Source organism: Lagopus muta, chromosome 2 (assembly GCF_023343835.1).
Source record: "Lagopus muta isolate bLagMut1 chromosome 2, bLagMut1 primary, whole genome shotgun sequence".
NCBI lineage: Eukaryota > Metazoa > Chordata > Aves > Galliformes > Phasianidae > Lagopus > Lagopus muta.
Genome location: NC_064434.1, coordinates 74,019,436 through 74,040,904, shown reverse-complemented (window position 1 = coordinate 74,040,904; position 21,469 = coordinate 74,019,436). Strand labels below are relative to the sequence as shown.

Sequence of the window (21,469 nt, the reverse complement as noted above, 5' to 3'; positions counted from 1 at the left end):
TTTCTCAGAATACTATATTGTCATGATTCTACATGACAAAAAGTGTTTAGATCCACACCCTCTACTATGAAGACAATATGTTTTGGAGTTAGATTTTTTTTTTTTTAAATGAAAACCACTTCTGTTTCATGACTGCTAGCAGATGTTAACAAAGTTAATTATAATGTTAATACAGCATTGCCTTCTTTTTGTGCAGTGACTTTCTCCCTGTCAGTGCGAGGAAGAGGGAAGGATAGAACAGTTATTTTTGCCCTGGTACGTACTACTTATTATGCATTTCAGGGGATGCCTGAGTCAGATCTTGGTGCCCAATAAACTCTAGAATCAAAGCTACGCCCTGTAATTAGTTATACAATAAACGTATCTGTGCTTCTTCCTGACTTGAATTTGTAACAGGTTCAGAGTTCTGGTACTTCTGATAAGTTTCATATAGATCCTGAGAATGAACTTTTTTTTTTTTTTTTAAACTGACAAATAAGAATAAAAACTTGTCAGTGACAAGTTTCATTTCTCACAATGCTTTCCTGCCAAAATTTAGCGCATATGTCAAAACACCAAAATTAATTTCCCAAGCAATTTTGCCTCGTGTACTTGTATATTTCCATTTAATTTTATGCACATTACGATTCACCATTACATCTGTGATGTTGCATATGCAATCTCGTAACCACTGCCTCCTACCATGGCAAAATAGCTAGCTGCTTTAATAAGTTCCACAGTATAAACATCCACAGATTAAAAAAAGATATATTCTGTATTTATCTGAAAACACCACATCAGAAGTTTTAACACACTTCCTACTCATCGTCAGGGAGCATAGATGCTTCCATCCACACAAGGGAAACTTTATCCTGGGCAGCAGCAACATGGAAATCAAATGAAGGATTATGGCTTTGTTATCACTGGCCTTCTTGTTGTCACTAACTTCCCTCACAGGAACATGAACCGTATGAATTCAGGAAATTGTTGCTGATTAAAAAAACCCCAACAGTATGACACTGCTCCTTCAGTTGCCTTTTCTGAAACAATTAACGATCTGCAAATGGCCTTGTGTTAACACTTGAAGAAGGAGCAATGAGGTGACTGTCAACTCCTCACTTCCATCACCTTCCTTGCACAGTGTCTCACTGCTTTGGCCCTCCGATCCTTGTGTCAACTCTTCTCATTCCCACAAAGGACAAACTGTATTCATCAAACAATACTGTTTCAATCAAACAGTAACTGCCATATTCCACCTAACCACAACAGAATTATGCATTAAATTGGGCCTGAAAATAATCAGTCACAAAAACACTTAGATGCATATGCTTCATCACCATTACCCCTTATGTAAGTTCACATTTTGGCAGGAGTAATTTAGAATACTCTTAGTCATATCCTGAGTTTGGTTTAACTAACAGCACAAACAAAATACCTTGACTAATTGTTATTCTCACACTTTCTATTACCATGATTCACATTAGAGCTTGATCTTTCATAGGCAAGCAGCCTAAAATATTCAGAGGTACTTCTCCATGCCAACATTATTTTCCTTTAGATACCACAGCACAAAGGAAGAGTGAGGCCTGATACAAGAAGTAGGATCAGGCTGGTTTTTTTTGTTGTTGTTGTTTGTTTTTTTTTGTTTTTGTTTTTTCCCCCCCACAATTTTTTAAGAAGCCAGACATCTGGAAAACAATCCAGGACTCACTTCAGTCCCCATCTCAAAAATTAAAAAAAAAAAAAAAGAAAAAAAAAAAGCTAACAATTTAGTAACATTTTAACAGAAAACAAGGCATATTTAGATACAAGAAACAGATTCAAATTAAAATTCCATATACCTATTCATACTGGAAGAATGGCTTGCTCTTTTCACAAGTTAAATCAGTGAAGCAAATAAGGTCCGTTACAACTAATTCTAGCCAGCTCCTATTCCACTGAATAGAATACTAGTGCTAAGCATCAGATACAAACAGCACAACAAACTGTTTTGGTTTTTTTTTTGCCTTTACATTTCACACCTGAACAGTTCAGCAGGCAACCAAGAAAACACACTTCTAGTTGAGGTGTAAGTCAGGCTGGCTGCAAGACCTCATAGTACTATTGCTGCCCAGGTAAACGTCATCTGGAAGATGCAATCACTCAACCCCATGACCAAAACTTGTTACTTCCAACAGAGCTCCAGAACATCAAAGTACTAATCATAAAACTCTATCAAAACAACACTGTGGCAGCCTTGCATTCCAGTGACATTACCCACATTTCTCTGATTCCCACATTGCAGTGCTGGCACAGTATCATTAAAGCAGCTTATCAGCACTCAGCAGTTTTTCCATAATGAATTGCAACCTATCTCCAAACACATTTTATTATAGCTGGGCTGGAATTTCACAGTTTTGTTCCTCATATTAAGTTTGGGTTTACTAGACAAAAAAAAAAAAAAAAAAAAAAAAAAAAAAAGCATTCCCATCAGACTCTGAAAGGCAAAACTCAATGGAGTGTGTGATCGTGTGATCCCATATCACGTAAGGATTGCTCTTGGACAGTTAGCATAGGCTATGCTGCCCCACCACCAGATAAAAGACATTTGTATTAGTGCTAACAAACATCAGTGAAAGTGTAAACTGTAAGTAGTCCTAAGTAACAGCTGCATGATAAATGCTTTCCTCAGTATGCCAGTAGATGCAAATCCATATTATGTGCATAACCACATGAATCAGAATGGAAAAAAAAAGAAAACTTTGTGAAAGTGTCTAAAAGCTCTACTATGTGCCTTGGGCACAAACTTCTATCATAGTTTCTCAGATTTTCACATACTTATATATACTAAGACCTTTGTATGAGCTTGCAGACAATGTACTAGAACTGCAAGTGGGTGTAGAAGACATTAGCCCATTACAGAAGTGACATAAAGAGGCCTTTGTGAGAAGCAGGCTTGCATTCCACGGAAATCAGAGATAAGCCATGAGAACTTTAACATGGGTTTGACTTCAGGTTTCATTTTATGGTAATTCACATTTGTAGATTCCCCCCTCCCTTCTACATCTAAAGCAGGATAAATTTCTTTTCATAAATTTATATTTGAAGACAACACACCAGTTTTGAAACAGATGAATGCAGCAAATGCGTTACAGACAGCCAACAGAGATTAGAAAGGGCAAGGGATTGTTTTGTTAGACTTTAATTACAATCTGGAGTAGCTGATGGAACTCTTACATTCGTTTTATGTAACAGACCCTCTTCCTAGTGTCTTTGCAATCACTTCTACTCAAATGAATGCAAGGATAAACTTCTTTATACTAACTGAGTCTTCTATTCCAATTTTGTGAAGGTTTGGAAACATCAGTTTCATTTCCCACTATGATACTTTTCTTAATGCCAGCAAAGTCATTCATTGACACATACTGAAGTGAAACAGCCAACCCTGTTCATTCAGGTTCAGCTGTTGTCCTCCTGGGACCACAACATAGAATCCACGACTCCTCTGTGCATCAAGTAATCTAGAACTTGTAATTACTATTACTGCAATTTAAACACAGCTGTCTTCATCGAAGGAGAAACAGATCTGCTGCCTTAATTACAAAATACCCATGAATTTGTCCACGCCCCATTCTTAGCCATTCCATCAAATTCAATTCAAAATGTTGCACTTATTTCCTCACACAAATCAACGTAAAATTATACAAAAGAGGCCAAGTTAGAAAAGTTTTCTTTGGCAAGCTGTCTTATTCTCTTCCTCCCCCAAACTCAAACAAGACTATTTTTTAAGTGATCACACAGTCATATTTGCAATTCCAGTTGTTCATTTTTATCTACATTAAAACAGCTTTAATTCACATGGATCATTGTGAAACCCATGTGGCACACAGCCAAACTACAACATAGTGCCAAACTAGGCCAGTCATCTGCATAGAACATGCTGTCATTAAAATCAATGACTGAAGTGATGTTGTGGAATATTTTACTTGATTCTAGTTAGAAATGCAAAACAATGCTGCAGTCACTGCACAGCAAGATGGGATTCAACACTCCAGGCAAGAAGCTGGGTTTGTGTTGTTTTTATTTTAACACAAAAATGAGCCACTGTAAATAATGTTACTTATAAAAGCCTGATAATAATCACCGCATTGATGCATGTAATGTATGCAATTAACATGGAACAATTTTCAAAAACACTATTTACTATTTACTACCTGGAAATTATTTTTGTGGTTGTTGCTATGCAGACCAGTTTAAATGAAGACTTTCCTGCTCTTAAAGCAATGACATGCAGTTTAAACTGAACTTTTGTATTCTTACTGTTTCCCTGTTTCTTGCATGCTTATTCAAAAAATTATTTGGGTATTTCTGATAATTTTCAGCTTGTAATTTTCACTTTTACGAAAAGCAGAAGGCCAACCAATAAGAGATGAACCGTTATGATATCATTCCGATTCCTTTATTTCAAGCTACTCTGTATGAACTGAAAGGTGTAATTGTCCTCTGTCTGCAAAGACAGCTAGCATACACATGCAAATGAGGATCACAGTAATTTCCATAAGAGACAGAACCACTGTTGCATTGGACATTGGTCTCTTCATAATAAGTCTAATCTGTTGGTGGGTTAAAAAAAAAAAAACAACCAAAAATAAGAGGTAAATCAAAAACCTGTTACGAAATGTGAAGAAGTATGTTTCTTGGAAAAAAAGCTTGAAGTTTACCACAGAATATTTATTTTCACCATAACACCACCATAAAGGTGGTGTTACCATAAAGAGCCAAATTACCAGTGGTGCAATTTAAAGTTTTGCAGTTAAGTTGTTTATAAAGCTATCAAATCTTGACAGCAAAAAAATGTGTTCTTATATAGTAAAAGTCAAAAAGTAGAGATCAGCTCCAGTTGTAAAACTTTAGATTGGAATGTTTGTAATTAATTATATGCAAAGAGGTGGAGGGGATTTAAAAACACAGAAAGGATTTAGCTCTCTTCAGAGGGGGAGCTTCCATTCACAAGGGAGGTTGGATGTTTGTATATGTGCATGTGAACATCCTGAACTCCAATTTTCGTGAGAGGCTGGGGATTTCTGTTCAAGACAAATAATCAAAGGATTCTTGTGATTTTAATCTGATAAAAGTTTTACCTGAATATTTCAAACTGCTGAAGTTTGCTGTTGTGAAAACAGTCACTAATTCTCCTTCCCCTCGCCTCCAGGCATGTTGACTCACTAGTAATATTTTGATGTCCAGCAGAGCATAATGCACACATAGGAAGGGAATGTAGATAACTACAAGTTATGCAGTTTAAGAAATCTGCATTATAACAATTATTCTTTATGAAAAGAAATGGCTCAACTGTTTTCTCAAGTGAGATTTTTAAATCACACTAGTTTTTAGATTTGTGAAAAAGGAAGATTCTAATCCCATTTTCTCAAACATCACTGGTTATTGTGCTCATGCACCTAAATGGACCCATTCAAAATAAACCTGAACAGTGATTTACACATGCAACTGCTTTAATCTTGTAACAGATGTTTGTAGGACATCTGTATTAGTTTTACAGTTTTCCTGAATGAAAAGGAAATGAAATAAGTTGCTAAAATTCCTGTGCATATACCTCATATGTGACCTCATACATACCTCTCTATTTGTAAATGCCTTAGGTTTTGTAAAGAAATTGAAGATGGAGGAAAGAAGAAAAAAAAAAACAAATAAAACCCAATAGTATACATATTTTTCTGCACTTTGTTTCATTTTTAGACTTTATGTTTCTATGCACCTTTGACAAGGTGCAAGTTGCCTGACAGACAAGGTAAAAGAACGCCTTCCTGAATGAGTCCCATTATGCAGCTTCAACAACAGCCAATTAGAACTAACAAAACTTACTCTGTTTCCCTTCTCCATTTTATGCAGCCTTGTAAAGCCACTAACATTTTCTCTCTTTTTCCCCTCCTGAAGGGGAAGTTAGTTCTCTTCTGTAGCACTGTCCACATCCGCTTGCATGCATCTTTGCTTTTTATACAAAACTGCTTCAGACTCATCCTAGGTGCAGCTCTCATATATATCACAATAATTTTGATATGCACTGTGAATATCTTACTCCAAACAAGAAAATCCTAAACAAGGTCACAGTTGCAGAAAGCTTCAGATCTGAAAGACTCATTTAAGCTATGAGCTCTTCTGCTTCAAACAGTGCAGCTCTTGGCATTTCTCAACAAGAATAATTTAAGGCACTCAGCCTTTTTCAACAGGATGTAGACAAAGAACTTAAAAAAGAGAAAAAAAGAAAAACTTCAAAGAGTTGCACACTTCTTTGACTGGCACTACTGCCTGGCTGACACTGAATACAGAGAGGCTATTCTCATTAATAAAATGTGAATGTAAGATTAGGCCTTCCATTTTAAAACTGTCACTACAAGTAAAGACAACAGTACATACAAAGGACTGAATTCAAGTACTTTAAATACATTTTCAAAGACTCCAGGAAAAAAAAAAAAAAAACAATCTTAGTACATGTCACTCACCTGAAAAGACATTGGGAAATGCTTCTGTAGAAGCCTGCACCCCTGAGGACTTTCTTGAATGAGTCAAAGGCACTCTTTCTGTTTGAAACTTCTCACTAAACCCCTTATGCTCCAAGTAGCCTGCAGAGCCCACCTTCTGCGTTATCTCGCTTCTGTGATTAGATACTTCTTCTGTCCAGTCTGCTGAACGGCTAAATAAACCAGCCAAACTAGCAGACCTCTGCTTCTTAATAGGAACTTTTTCTTTTTTGTGAAAGGACTCTTGCCTCCTTGTAAAAAGTGGGCTCTGAGATGGGGAGGGAGAAGGTGAATGGTTGGGAGAACTCAGTTGCCTAGTTGTGGTTTTGATGTAACAGGGATTAATTAGATAGGGCTTAAAGCATCGGGAGCCAAACATCGGACTTCCGGCTGTTCCTTCAGAGGATAAAATGCCATTTTTCATTTCCATAGATAAACCATTACGCAAGTCCTCTTGACTGGCTGGTGGAACGTGTTTCCCTTCCTGATCCTGATAATCTTGGCCTGCATCTGACGCACTATCCTCTGTTACTGAACCTTGGAAATCAGCAGCCTGCACTTCAGCAATTTTAGCCTCAGAATCTGCTGCTGAGGTTGGAAGATGTGCTGTGGAGCTGCATGCCTCAGACCCATTTTCTACCACAGTTCTATTTAAATCACCCTCTAGCTCACAAGCTACAGCATCCACTCCAGCAGTGAGCTGCTCCTCAGGCAGTTGCTTACGTTCCTGTGGTTCAAATAAACCGTTACCAGGAGAGCCCGTTCCATTTACTGCTTCTTTCAGTTTGTGTTCAGTTGCACAGGAAACAGGAATGTCTTCGGCAATTTCAGATACTGCTGGAATAGCCTCCACAGCGTCAGGGCTACTCTCTTTGTCAGTGGCGGTTACTGAAAGAAACCGTTCAAAATCCAAAGGGGCTGCTTGCGAATTAGCCATGTGTCGGCCCATTGTTTTGGTGACAAGGTCCTCCGTTCCAATGTTAATTGCCCCCTGCTGCTGCTGCTGCAGTCTAATAGCTTGCTGGATATCAGAAAGCAAATCCTCTTGCTCTGTGGCTGAATGGAAACTGTATATATCTGTATCAGAGCCAGAGCTGGTCCTTTGTCCATCCTGTGTCTCTGCAGCAACTGGGACAGTTTCATTTCTGATTTCAAAATGTTCAGCATCTGTATCAGAAAGACCCCCTTCATCTGCAGAGATGCTTATATCTGGAGTTTTGGTAATGATAGAATGAGTACTGTCCAGCTCTCCGGCTGGCAAGGCCTGACTTTCCAAAACATCCTCCCTTGAACTACTATTCCCATCTTTAGCCTTGGACAGATTTTTTCTAATCCTCAAATTTGAAAACACAGAAGCTCTCGAATCTGATTTACCCTTCTTTTTACCAGATTCGTTTCCTTTTGCATGCTTCCCCAGTCCCTTTTTGCTTCCCGATACCTTCTTTGTGCCATCTGTATCCTTCGGCCCAGAGGCATCCTCTCCTCCTTCATGCACATCACCTGCATTTTTCTTTAGCTTCCCATCTTGATTCCCCATGATTTTTCGCAACGCAGCACCTTCAGTAATCAAGCCATGCTCCTGGGTTTCTCTCCCTTGACCTGCCGGCAAGATCCCCTCTAGCAATCCAGGTTTGTTTTCAAGCGGTGGTGATGCAAGTGAAGCAAATGCTTGCTGTGCCTCTCTCCCATCTGCTAGAGCTGCCTTTTTGCATAATGTGCTGCTTGCACTGGGCTCCGCTGGGACATGCTCAGTACAGCACTGCGAGCTGCAGACAGCTCCTTCCAATGGCTGCTGCTCACAGAGCTGCCTGCTCTCTGGGCTTCTGCTGCACTCCTGTTTCTTTAGGAAGGATTCTGTGAAAAGTGTTTCCTTTATAAAAGTCACTTCTTTTTCCACGGTTTTTATTGCCTGCATTGCAAATTTTGTGTGGCATCAAATCACTGATAATTGCTGGACTCCAATGCTCTCATTCCTAGAGCAGAAAAAAAAGTAAAGGTACTTTAATTGTTCCTCAATTGATCAAATGAATAAACGAATAACTGTGTAAATATAGACTATTGAGTGATCATAATATTTATAAGTTGTTTAAGCATGTGCTATTTTGGCAGATTAGGCAGTACCTCTGGTGATATACATGTTTACTTTTTAAAGGTCACTGAAACATGAAAATTAGTATTAAAAGGAGAATTATTCTGAAAGTACATAGAATAAAAATAATAAACAGAAAGTTCTTCTTGTAAGGACATACACTTAAAATTCAACACATTTTGGTAACCACACTATATAAAAAAAAAAACTTCCCACAATTTGTATGCTGAGAAGGTGTATATATACTATTACTATCAAGAGATTCAACTCATTAATATTAAAACATATCACTGTTGTTTTTCCTGATAAGAACATCTGGCACGAAACAAGAAAAAACAAACAACAAAAAAATAGCACCATTCAATTGCAACTAAGGAAAACACTCCTCTATATTTAATAATTGATTTGAACACTGTTGCTTCCTAACTATTTTGGAAACTTGTGCTGAAGTCCTCCTTTACCTCCATTTTTGGTTTAGATGCATTAACATCCATACTTCATAACAACACTTCCTGAACTTCCAGATTGGTATTCTCTTCCCATTTTTGAAATTTAGATTTAAAATACCTCCAGTAGAAACAAAAGTGTAAGATAGTGAATTAACAAGTTAGATCAGTTCAGTATCTTGGTTGAAATCCAGCCAAAAACAGATTTGATACATATATCTAAACTGATTAGTCTATTAGATAAACTTTTTGTGAAGAACTTTATATATTCCTTATACTACTGAGCTCCTTTATCACCAGTTTTCATTCCATAATGGATTTCTTAACATAATTCCAGGGAAATGCATCCTACAAGCTTGACAAATTATTATTTTTTTATATCATTCACCTCCTATCTGAGGTTTTACTTGCTTTCTTAGTCTGAATATATTAAATAATAAGAAATGTGTACATATTTACACTTTACAATTTGTATATTTACATTCTCATGAAACCAACAAACAAGCATCATAAGTACCACCTCCACCAGTTTCTCCTCCTCAAAGAATACCAATTACCTTTACCAATCTGGATTATTGCCATTGCTAAATAACTACTGCTTATTCAGTTTGGAAAGAATAGCACTGACAATAATAAACATAAGTAACTTGTTCTGAACTATCATAAATTTTTCCTTGAGCTTTTTATTCATTTCCTGTTCTACTGCAAGCCATGTCCTGAGGTGCCTATGGCTCAGGCATCACAAATCCCCTGGACTGAAGGACTCAAGACTTTTGAGCAGGTCAGATGACACTGACTTTTTAATTTATTTTTTCTTTTACTTTTCACTTAACCAGATAATTGAAAATATTCTAGCAAAAGCTAGTATAGCAAAGCCCACAAGAACACTTGAGGGTAATTTGCTTTCTGACTCCATTCCTGCCTTTGTTTTCTATTACCTTACTTAGCTTCTATTTTTTTTTAGAATATTTTATTTTTCATGGCATTATTACATACTTGCAAAAGGGCTTCAAATCTCAGGGGTAATCTGGTCCATCTGAAGATAGGGGCAGTAACTACCAAATACACAGTTTGAAGGAACCACAGTAGTAGAATACTACCCTGATATAACTGAGATTTTTCGCTCATTTTCATCCTTAATCACACCTGAATTATCATAGCTTCTCAAAATCTTATTCTACTACAAACTACACAAAATTAACACAGTACAGACTTAACATATAAGGGAAATTTTAGTGAGATATTGGGAAGTGATTTCCTCTCTATTCTTCTCCATAAACACATGGTCCCTAAATCATTTCCCTTTACTTCTGATGTTAATATTTTGGGCTTTGTGGTGGTTTTTTTTTTTTTGTTTTTTTGTTGTTTTTTTTTTTCCCCTTCAGGATTCTTCAGCTTTCATAAAGAAACATAATACTATTAATGACAGCAGCAATCAGAACACTTTGGCGTCGGTATAAGCTACATTTAAAAAACTAAGAACATAATTAACATACAACAACAACAACAACAACAACAACAACAACGTGTTTCCATAAAAAGGCAGTAAAGAAAAAAAAAATACGTGTGCAAGAAGGAAACATAATTTTTAGGAGTAACTAAAAGTTGTTTGTCGCATGTTGCAGGCTATCAGCAAGTAACTTATACTGGTCCTCAAGCCTGCCTACCTCATTTAGTATTTAACATGCTTGCAGCTTCTCAAAAATTACAGAGTCAAGATCACAAGCATGAGCCTGAGATATTCATGTAAAAGTTGAGAGAGACTAAAAACAGACATAGGTTTAAAACTTACAGTTCAAGATGCATTATTCTTTCACTCTTAGACAGTGCACATGGACACATTCCAATTAGAAAAGGAAACAGCTGCTAGAAGACAAATCTTTCCAATTACAGGAATTTCCACCTACTGCAGCCCCCTCTGAATGCCCACAGCACTGACCCACCATGCCTACCAGCCCTGCTCTGGGCTGGTCTGTGATGGAGAGGAAAGGAAGAGGAGGACAGGGTTGGGCAAGTCAGGTCTTCTGACTGCACTGATTGCCCCCACCTGGGCACAGCACCTGGGCCCTCCTGGAGCACAGCTAAAGCAGAGCAGTTTTCCAGGGTGGCAAAACTGTGGAGACCTGGGACCACAGGAGGAAATTTCCTCTGAAATTTCTCACAAAATGCCCTGATCGTTCACAAACATCCTTGTGTTCCTGGCTCAGCAGAATCACAGTCTGGCTTAGGGAGGTAGAGAGGTGCCTAGTTGAGCTCACACTACTGAGATAGAGATTTCTTGGAACAAGGCTGCTGAAGTTGGGAGTTCTGTCCATTTTTACCATGATTTATTGGCTGTAATGTTTTATTTTACCACTTCAGTAATTGTCAAGTGAGTATTGTCATTTAAGTGCCCATGAAGTGAAGATAATAATGCCTCATTACTGCAATTGACCTACATGTGGCATTGCCATGGCTGTGATTGGCAGGACTGAGCTGTTAAAACAGGGTTAGGCTTTGTGGACACAACCCCAGAGAAAGGAAGCCACAGACCACTCCTTCCAGGGGGCTGTGTACATGTGTATGTACATATGATGTCTATGTCCCTCTGCTTGCTAGGCAAACTCAGCAGCTGAGGCAGTGGGAAGCAGCAGCAGCCCAGGATAGGTGCTTTGGTGGGATTAAGCTACAACGTGCTGACCCGGGTCACAGATGTTCTGGAGAGAGATCCATCTTCTTTTCCAAGGCCACAGGCAAGTACTGGGTTGCCACTGACAGTACAGAAGAGGATAGTGGTAACAGGCTGAGGGTAAGACAGCCATGATGAGAGCTGCTGCTGACTGCTGCAGGGTGTGAACACATCATGCTCAAGTACTTCTGGCAGAACTGCAAGCAAAAAGCTGGACTTTGCTCCCCTGGCACCGTAACTCTTCCAGCCTTCTTTTATCCTGTTCTGGAAATGTTATTTTCCCAGAAGATATTAGTTACCATTGTAAAAAATAGTGTTTCGTGCTAGTGCAGTTGAAAATAATTTCCTGCCCAATTGCCCCCAACTCTTTCAGCTCTAGGCAGAATCGTCTTTTACAACTTGACAAATTCAAGCTGGCTTTTCTCTTTCCTCTTTCCCACAGGCATGTGCTGAAGACTGAGTCAGGAGATGTGGAAATATAATGTGGGTTATGAGACCACGGTGGCTAGAGGTGAAGTTGGTTAATACTCATCTGAGCAGTATGAAATCATGCCTCATGAATTGTATTTATGTTAAGTAGAAATCATTCAATTGGTTTGCATATTGAAATATTTCTGGTATAAGGAGCTTGAATCCAACAAGCAATGATCAAATTGAAGCATTTATCTTGCCTTGGAGGAGCTTTTATTAGGTGCATGAGAAAGTGATGAGGAGGACTTTCAAATACCTTTTACAAAGTGCTCAACTTTCTCCTGCATAATATTTAAGTAGCAAAAACTAACATTGCAAATTAACATATCTGAGGAGACAGGATCTCCAGCAGTGCAATGCTTGCCAAATATCCTGCAGTTTGCACGTTGGTTAGGAGCCAAAATCTTTTTGACACATTGAACCTCCTTTATTCCTCACATAAATGCAATAATATATTCATATATAGTGAAGCAATGTTTTATTTATTTTATTTGAGATATGATCTGCTCAGCACAGCAAAAAACATATGCTTTTCAACAAGCTATTTTATTATTTTCCTCTAATATTACTGCAACCTAACTTCTATTTTAGTGTAAAATATAGCATAAGAGCTGTACAGAACCTTCCGCAGCTACTTAGAGAGGACGAATTGGCTGAGCAGCTGCACACAAAACCCTGCCAGCATTCCAGAGATATATGTGCTGCAGGTCAGGGTCAGGTCACAGAAGCAGTCTCTGAAAATCCAGGTTTTTGCAGACACTGCATCCAGGGACTCCTGAGTATGGAGCATAAGATGCTACACTCATTTTGTAACCAAATCATGGAATCATAGAATCATAGAATTCCTCAACAGGAAAGTGTGAAGGTCTATTTTGTTCCCCAATCTATTGTACTCTGAAAAATGGAGGCATCTTGTGGCACAGTCCCCACTTTTCTTTGCACAAAGTTCTTTTCAGGCAAATTTTGTATTAAATGCAATCAGCCGGCAGTCATTTGCTTATATTTATACTTTGATATCCTGGCCAGCTAATTCAATTTTCATGACGGATTTTATACTTTTGCATTTAGTTTCCTTTTTGTGTAAGTTTTTACCATTTAAACCACTGTAGAATGCAGTCAAAATTCAGAGTCTGAGTCGTGGATTTTATTTTCTAAGAGAGTAAAATTTATGCAGTGTGTTTCTTCAGACCTCTCAATAGCTTTTGATCACAGTAAAAAAGGTCAACCAAGTTTTTAAGATGAAAATCATTAAATTCCTGCCAAAATCACACACACACAGAATCAGTTTTTGAGTTGATCAAGAGGGATTCACATAGTTTAAGATTACTTATCATAAGCACATATTTCATAGTGAAAAATGAGAGCAGAAGGGATTTGTTATACTAGAGGGCAGAGAAAGGAACAAAGAATACAAATCTGTAGGAAACTGGGCCTCCTCATTTTCATTCCTTAGAGAAGAACATATTCTGTTAAATCAAGCAGAAAATTATGTATTGTCTTTTTGGTTTGGTTGGACTACTCCCACAGTACTTAATCACAGGGTTGAAAAATGTGGACTTCGATCGTATCAGTGGACATTTTTGCCTGCAGAGAGCCCAAAATGCCATGAAACAATGGCTAATTTTGAGCCTAGTCCTTTTCTGCAGGAGGCAAGGAATTTACTTTAATACTAAGCACTCTAATTTTATTTTTTCTACTATAAGTACTTACTAGTCTGAAGGAAAAGTTGATGAAGATAATTCTTTTCGTAGGATCCTTCTGTCTGTTAAAGATGTCGGACTGTGACTTCAAAGAAAAAATCAGTGGAGATTGACTTCAGCTTTTGCCCCCTTCTTTCAGATGTCCACTCCTGTTCTGCTGTAGACATATACATATATATATGCATGTATCAAATACACTTAGCAATTAGAATGTATTTTTGATAGTATTTCCATAATTAGATTTGGGACTAAACGAGTCCAGCATAGTAAGATGCAGAAAAATGACTCTCTCCTAGGCTTTAACTTACTTATTATATCATACTCATAAGGCAAATAGTACCTAACTAACAAACGTGAATGTCTCCATCTATTTATGAATTCGTAGGATGAAGATCTTTGCAGCTGGAGTGACCAGAGTGTACTGAAATTAAATTGTCAGCCAGCATCTATCACGACAAAAAATAAGCACTAAAGGAACAAAAAAGTCAGGAACTCTGAGAACACTGAACAGACACTGATGTCATATGCATCATGTGGTTTTAATTCCTCTGACTCTGATCCTTTGCTGTTGTCACATGATGATCACAAAGAGTGATAAAATTTCTGCCATTTTTTGTGTCTCCACTGTACTGCTCAAAGTGAAATTGTTATTGCAGTTGTAACAACTCAAGTTCATCCCATAAACAGAGGGTAGGGGAAGCTATTTCAGAGAATTACATGGATAGATACAGTTTCTGACATATATTCTGTTATGTGTTGCTGATGCACGGGGAACAGTGTTCACTTTAAGTATTGGTTGGTTGAGCTGTGGCCCCTCCTTAGTAAAATCCTTGCCCTGTATATACATTTGCAGACTTAAATGTGGTCTTAAGTGTGCATGTAGTTCAATGTAATGGGAAAAGAGACCAGAAAAGTAAGGAGAATTAGTCAAACCTGATGTGAGATATTAAAGGCTATTCTTTCTGGCTTCTTATGTAGAAAAAAAGCTAGCTGAAATACTCTATAGCCACACCCAGTTTCCTAGATTGAGTCACTTCTTCAGAAGACTAGCTCTTATCCACTAAGTTCCCATGCAGAAGACGCATGCAGACCAATATTTTGATTATCCCTCCGAGTACCTCAGAACTGTATTTTGTTACAGGTGCAATTAACTTGTTCTGTATTCAAGTATATTTTTCATTTGCCTGTGCTGTTACCTGCAGCATAATAAAGCAGTCATCTCGGGGGACAATATCAGACAATCAGCCACAGAATCATAGAGCATCTGCCACACTAGAAACCCACCCAATTACAGTTTCTAATTTTCAACAGACCTGACTGCTTGATTGGGCTGAAGTAGTTAGGTAAGACTTACCTGCTCTAAGATAGCTACAGTACAATGTACACATCAACTGAGCTCAACACACAACTTATGTTGTATGTACTGGATTAATGATCCATGATAGACTCTCAAAGACTAATTAGCACAATAATTTCCTACTGTTTTGGTAATTAACATGGCTTTCCTATTGTCAGCTGAATGGTTATCATAGTAAGCTGAGTTCTGATGCTGATTGTCTCTGTAAAGCTAACACCCTATAAATGAACAGCTGGCAATCTATTTGCCTAGAGTAAGACAAAAGAATAAAGATGCTGCTGTATAACACAGATGCCCTGATAAAGGTCATGAGATACAGTTAAGTTGATGATGTTTTTGTACTGAAAGTGTTATGCCATATATAGAGGCCATCAATAAACTAAGCTTTTATAGGGCTAAATGCCTAAGGCATCTAGTGTGATCTAGTTAGGGATTAGAAGTGTCTCCTATGAGCAGGAGAAGGTTAAAATTTTGCCACATTACTATACCTGATCACGGTACCTAATCTCAATCTTTTTTTATTCTCGCACCTTTCTACCTCAATTAAATGTCTGCACTGTACCTAGCTTTTAGGCTCATAGTAACTAGTATTTAGTAACAGTAACCTGCTGAACTTCTCATTCTGAACAAGTCTCCTTTAACTTCATTGTCAGCACTGAATCCAATATTTTTTTCTTCTGTATCCCATTTTGTTGCATGATTTCTCTAAGGTCATTTGCAGACCAAGAATGTTCTTCCCATGACAGTTAATTTGCTTCTGTCTACAAAACAGCATTTCTTCTGTAATTTTATTTCATTCATTTCTTTGTCTGAAATCACCGATCACTTTGAAGTCCTATATTTTTTTGCTATGGTCCAATTTGGTGTCCTCTACAAGGCCGTTTCTTCCTTCTGCTTCTCATGCTCATTCTCTCATATGTGTGTTAACTTTTCTAACCTTAAATGATATGTCATCACATAATTCTCTTTTGATTTTTAATCCAAGACCTTCACTGCACCAAATTTCACATCTGTGGCTGTGATGGAAGGAGGAGCTCCAATTTCTTAATTGTTATCTGATAATTAGTAGAAGCATGCTGTGCTAAACATCAGTTTCTTTCACACAGTGCTACAGATAACTATAATGACCTTTACTTTTTCTTCCCATATCCTGACTCTCAGTTAACACTATTAATCATTAATGTCTGTGTCTTTCAAATATTGGCAAGATATGACCGATAATCTAACAGACATTCTTTTAATCAACTATTTAATCTGCAATGCTTAGAAAACCTTCTTTGGCTCTCTGCAGCAGATTCATTTCACCTTTGTGAGAAAGTTGAGTGGACATTCATTCTTTCTTCTTTGTCACAATCCAAACAGAGCTGCTTTTTATTCAGGGTAACATGAGGGACATGTAGGGTCCCTCAGGGATCAACACTGAACCCCATGCTACTCAACATCTTCAGCAGTGATCTGGATGGTGAGACTGGAAGGCACCATCACCAAGTTTACAGATGATAATAGACTGGGTGATGTGGTGCACATGTCAGAAGGGAGATACATCTTATGATACAGGCTGGGAGAGTGGGTAAGCAAGAACTGAATAAAGCTGAACAAAGAAAAGTACAAGGTTCCACACCTGGGAGTACATAACCAAATTCCCTAGTACTGGCTACTGACTGTGGATGGGAAGCAGCCTTGTGTAAAGGAACCTAAAGGTTCTGGGGGAAAACAAACTGAATGTGACACAGCAATGTGTTGCTGCAGCAAAGGCAAATTGGATCCTATGTTGCATCTGCAGGTACATTGCCAGCAGATATAAAGAGATATAAATATCCCACTCAGCACTTGTCAGGCCACATGTGGAATACTATGTCCAATTCTGGTCCCCAGAATTCAGAAAAGATGCAAGCAGTCTAGAGAGGGTCCAAAGGAGGACCACAATTATGATCAAATGTCTGGAGTATCTGCCCTGTGATGAAAGACTGAAGGAGTTAGGACTTTTCACTAAGCAGAAGGGAAGGTTTGGAGAAACCCTACCACAACATTCATAGTATTCTATGAAAAGCAGAAGGGAAATATTAAAAATGTCTCTATCTTCTTATAGTTTTCATTGAGAAAAAAATATAGAAAATGAGTTAAAACAGCTATATCTAGCTAGTGCAATCTTCAGTTCTGAGAAAAATAGCAAACAGTTTGGAGATTTATAATTCAGACAGTGTTTGCATCATGTCTCAAGGCTTTAATTTCTCTTTTAACATTTGAGCTTAAAATATCACTGTCTAGAGCACTTTAGGAAATTTGTTATGGAATCTGAAGTAATACTAAAGCACTGATTTATGCAACAGTTGGCAAGGAAATTTTCCAGCTAATGTTTTATTATGCTCTGTCCCCACCCTTGCCAATATCATAATATTAAAAGCTTACATAAAATTATTTAGAAAATGGAACAAGCCCTTCCTAACATTGAAGTCGGTCAGCCTCATTCATCAAGTGACATGAGATACGTCACTGCTATTTCATTTATATTCAAGGAAGTTGTTCAATAAACACAGTTGAAATGTTTAGGAGTAGTCTTAAATTTAACCTAAAGAGGTTTTGTTTAAACTATCAGTATGGCAGTTTACCTTCTTTGTACATGTTTAAAAAAAAAAAGAGAGAAATGAATTATGACCTAAGAGGAGTGTTTTTTGAGGAGAGTTTTTTTTTTTTTTTTTTTTTTTTTTTTTTTTTTTGTACATAATGTACTCAGCACCAAGGAAGAAAACACCACCTGGGGAAAAGATGTTCAATTAAATGTTCAATTAACAAAACCCTCGTGGTCTTTTCTGAGCCAGTGTATTACCTGAGGCATTATTGCATGAAGTTTTAGCATTACTAAAGTACAGTTAAACTACTTTAGTGTAGCTCAGGGTAACTCATGACTTCTAAATGGAATATTCACGTTGTCATCTGACATTTTATTCATTTGCTTCTGCATTAGAAGTTTTCTAGTATTCGTGGCTTCTGAAGTAGTTCAGGATTATAAGGAAAAAAATGATTTTATAATTTGGCCTACCAGTACACGTAGTTGAACATCATTCCCCTACCCGTTATCTGCATGGTCAACACTGCAAGATACTGCAAGATACTGCAAGATATGAAGATAAGCAATGAGAATCTTTACTCCTGAAGTCTATTATCAAGACAAATGTATGCCCTGAGAGAAGAGGTTCTATTTATCTGTTTGTTTGAGTGTATGGGAACTGCTGAGTCATAGCCTGACCCTCTGATTGACCACCTAAGGCGAGCCATGAGTCAGCCAGAGGAGCACAGGTGAAGGAAATTGTGCTGCCGGAAGGGGTGGAGCTTGGCTCCGAGACCTATTTAAGAGCTGGCTACCAGTGGGAAAGGATCTCTTTTGAAGATCTGCTCTGCTGGAGCTTTTTAAGTGAGTCCAGGATAGGGCTTTCTATCTGTTCTCTTTTTGTTATCATTTTCTACTTTGCCACGCTCTTGTTTGTTTTGTAGTTATAACATCTTAATATTCATTGATTACACAGTTTGATTTTTACAACACTAAACAATTCTATGTTGTAGTTCAGGGTGTTTTCACTCTCGTATTTGCATATTCTCTTCATAGACATATCCTTCACAGCTGGGATCAGTTGTGTTAAACTGAGCAAAACATTAGAAGAGCACTGTTCCTACCACAGAAAGCTTACTGCCTAAGTAGACTCACATGGATAACCTCATTAACTCAATTATGTTTTGTCACTTTCCCCAGCCTTCCACTGCTTCAGTTTTTGCAAAAAGTGCAACAAAGAGGCATCTGATGGACAAATATCAGTAATCATTAGCTTTCCAGAAATGACGAGTTCAAGAAATATTCTTTACGTAGAAAAGATAGACAGCCTAGTTTAGTAACATTCAGTGGTCATGTAAGTATATACACTACTGCTTTAGTAAGTGTCAAGGTGAAGGAATATTAAATCTGGCAGCATTTTCTGCCCTTCAGCAAAGGGCAATAAGCTATATGAAGGCCCAGAACAGATTACATGTTACATAGGTGGGATAAATACAACACAAAAAGCTCAATCACAATGTAATGTTTTAAGGAAAATGAAAGAAGATAAATGAAGAATTAGAGAAAGGAAATTGAAATCAAATAGCAAATCAGTTTTTTCTATAATTCATCTTAAGGGAGAATTGCCTCAAACTCTAGCTCCTGGGTGAATGACTTTGGGCCTAGATGTTAGCCTCATGTATTCTTTCATTTGAAACACATCACTCCTCAAGTACTATAGAGAAAAGTATATCGTACTATTGCTGCTAACAGATACCAGAGTGCTGAACTTCTCTCACTCAATAACTGTAACACACTATTATTCATGTTGAAGTACCAAGATTTATTTTTAAACTTGCATGCTATTGCAGCAAGATACTTTAGCAAATGGGAATATTCAAATGTAAGGGCAATTTTAGTCATAGGATCCATATTGATGACAAGCTCTAATCTAGATAAAGGGCTCAAACAGTTATAGAATATGTAATTTTTGTATCTTGTCAGGTAGGTAGTGTTTTTAAATGGTTTTAAATCATAAGAGGGGAGATTTAGGTTAGATCTTAAAAGGAGATTCTTTACTCAGAGGGCAGTGAAACCCTTGCACAGTCTGTCCAGAGAAGTGGTGGATGCCACATCCCCGGAGGTGTCCAAGGCCAAGCTGGATGAGGCCTTGGGCAGCTTGAGCCAGTGGGTGGCAGCTCTGCATATGGTGGATAGGTTGGTACTAGGTGATCTGTAATATTCTATGGTTCAATCTTACATGCAGCAAGGAGCAAAGAGGAAAAAAAAAAAAAAAAAGTGACAGAATGCATTCAGACAATTCATCCCAATCTTATCAGTTCTACTTTACTGAATTTATTGTTATTCATGCCCATTATGGACTGTCCATGATGCCATTATTTTTCTTCCATTACTATTGCCAATATTTGGTCAGACCAAAAGAAATTTCTTCTTACCCCTTTGACTCAGTACTAATCCAAAATATTTCAGATGCTGTAAGAGGATTCTAAGCAGTCCAGTGTTTCTGTGTGAAATTTTGTGTTATTGGCAGTCTGATACTTCTCCTGATGTGAAAATCCAACTGTGTCCCAGAGAAGAAATCAGATGGCATTACACTAAAACAGACTTCTCAAGGCTGATAATATAGGCAAGAATTAGAAATAGCTTTCAGTAAATTTTTGTATAGAAGTATGCAGGATCTAATATTCTAATGAAAAATAGAAGTCAAATGATTGGACTTTCTATGTATATAGATTTTAACATATATTTTTAGTTCATTTCCTACAATTGTCAGCAGTTACAGTTCTCTAAATTGATATCAGCCCAAATAATTTATTAATAACACTGCCTTTGTTAGTGACCAAAGCCTGAATTATATGGAAGATTTCAGAAAATTCTTGAGTCAACACTACTGGTCAAGTATTCTGTGTTTATACACTTACTTAAACATGTCTTGGCACAGCTGCCTTGATCCTGCAGTTAGGGTCGATTCTAAGTGTGTTTTAGAACCCTTGATACTAGTTGATGTAGACTAAAAGTGAAAATATCACGCCTGCTGTTTTCAGAAGGTGGCATGCACAGAAAATAGGAATACCTTGTTTGTGATCTAAAAAAATATTCTTCTTGCAAATATTGAGATGTAGCATTGCAAATGTTTCAAAAAGATGAAGTGTCAACTTAAATATTCTTTTTAATTCTTATGTGGTATTAGCTGTTCAGATTCTTTGTTGGTTGTTTTATTCCACATTTTCTTCTATTATGAAAATAAGTGCAAAGGAAAGAGTGCCTTGAAATATTGCATAATACGTATGTGTAAAATCAGCTTTAGAGAATATAATTTAAAATTGAGATTAAAACAATAGTGTGAATGTAAACTGCTGTACAGTTTAAATAAATAGCTGTGTTAAAATTGGAAAGACTAAAAGCCTCAGTTGCTGCATGAAGTGGAGAAAGTTGTTCGGTATGTAATATTAAGAGTTGGGGAAAATCTAATTCTACACAATGAAACTTAGTGTTTCTTTGTGTTCAGATGGGAAGATGTCATTGTAGGGTACTTAGCCACAGTAAAAATTGCAGTTCTGATTGCATAAAAAACTGCTGACTTCAGATGGAACAAAGAATTCTATTCTTACGATGTTACAAAATTCAAAAATGTTTGATGCAATTAAGTGGTGTAGGAGGTGTGTATATGCAAACTATCTGCAAAAAATTACT

General features: G+C 37.4%; 1 protein-coding gene across 4 annotated transcripts in view; it reads right to left on the bottom strand.

Moving 5' to 3' along the window:
* FMN2 (formin 2) overlaps positions 1–14,096 on the bottom strand; it is a 145,200-nt gene extending 131,104 nt beyond the window's left edge. For 3 of the 4 annotated variants that reach the window (XM_048937758.1, XM_048937761.1, XM_048937760.1), the window contains exons 1-2: positions 10,825–11,014; positions 6,480–8,470 (exon numbers count right to left, since the gene is read on the bottom strand). In XM_048937758.1, coding sequence (XP_048793715.1) covers positions 6,480–8,412 — 1,933 coding nt within the window. In that variant the 5' untranslated portion in view covers positions 8,413–8,470; positions 10,825–11,014. Of the gene's footprint in view, positions 1–6,479; positions 8,471–10,824; positions 11,015–13,881 lie in introns of those variants that run through there. The other variant, XM_048937759.1, reaches the window with a different exon arrangement.
* Positions 14,097–21,469: the final 7,373 nt, after the last annotated feature.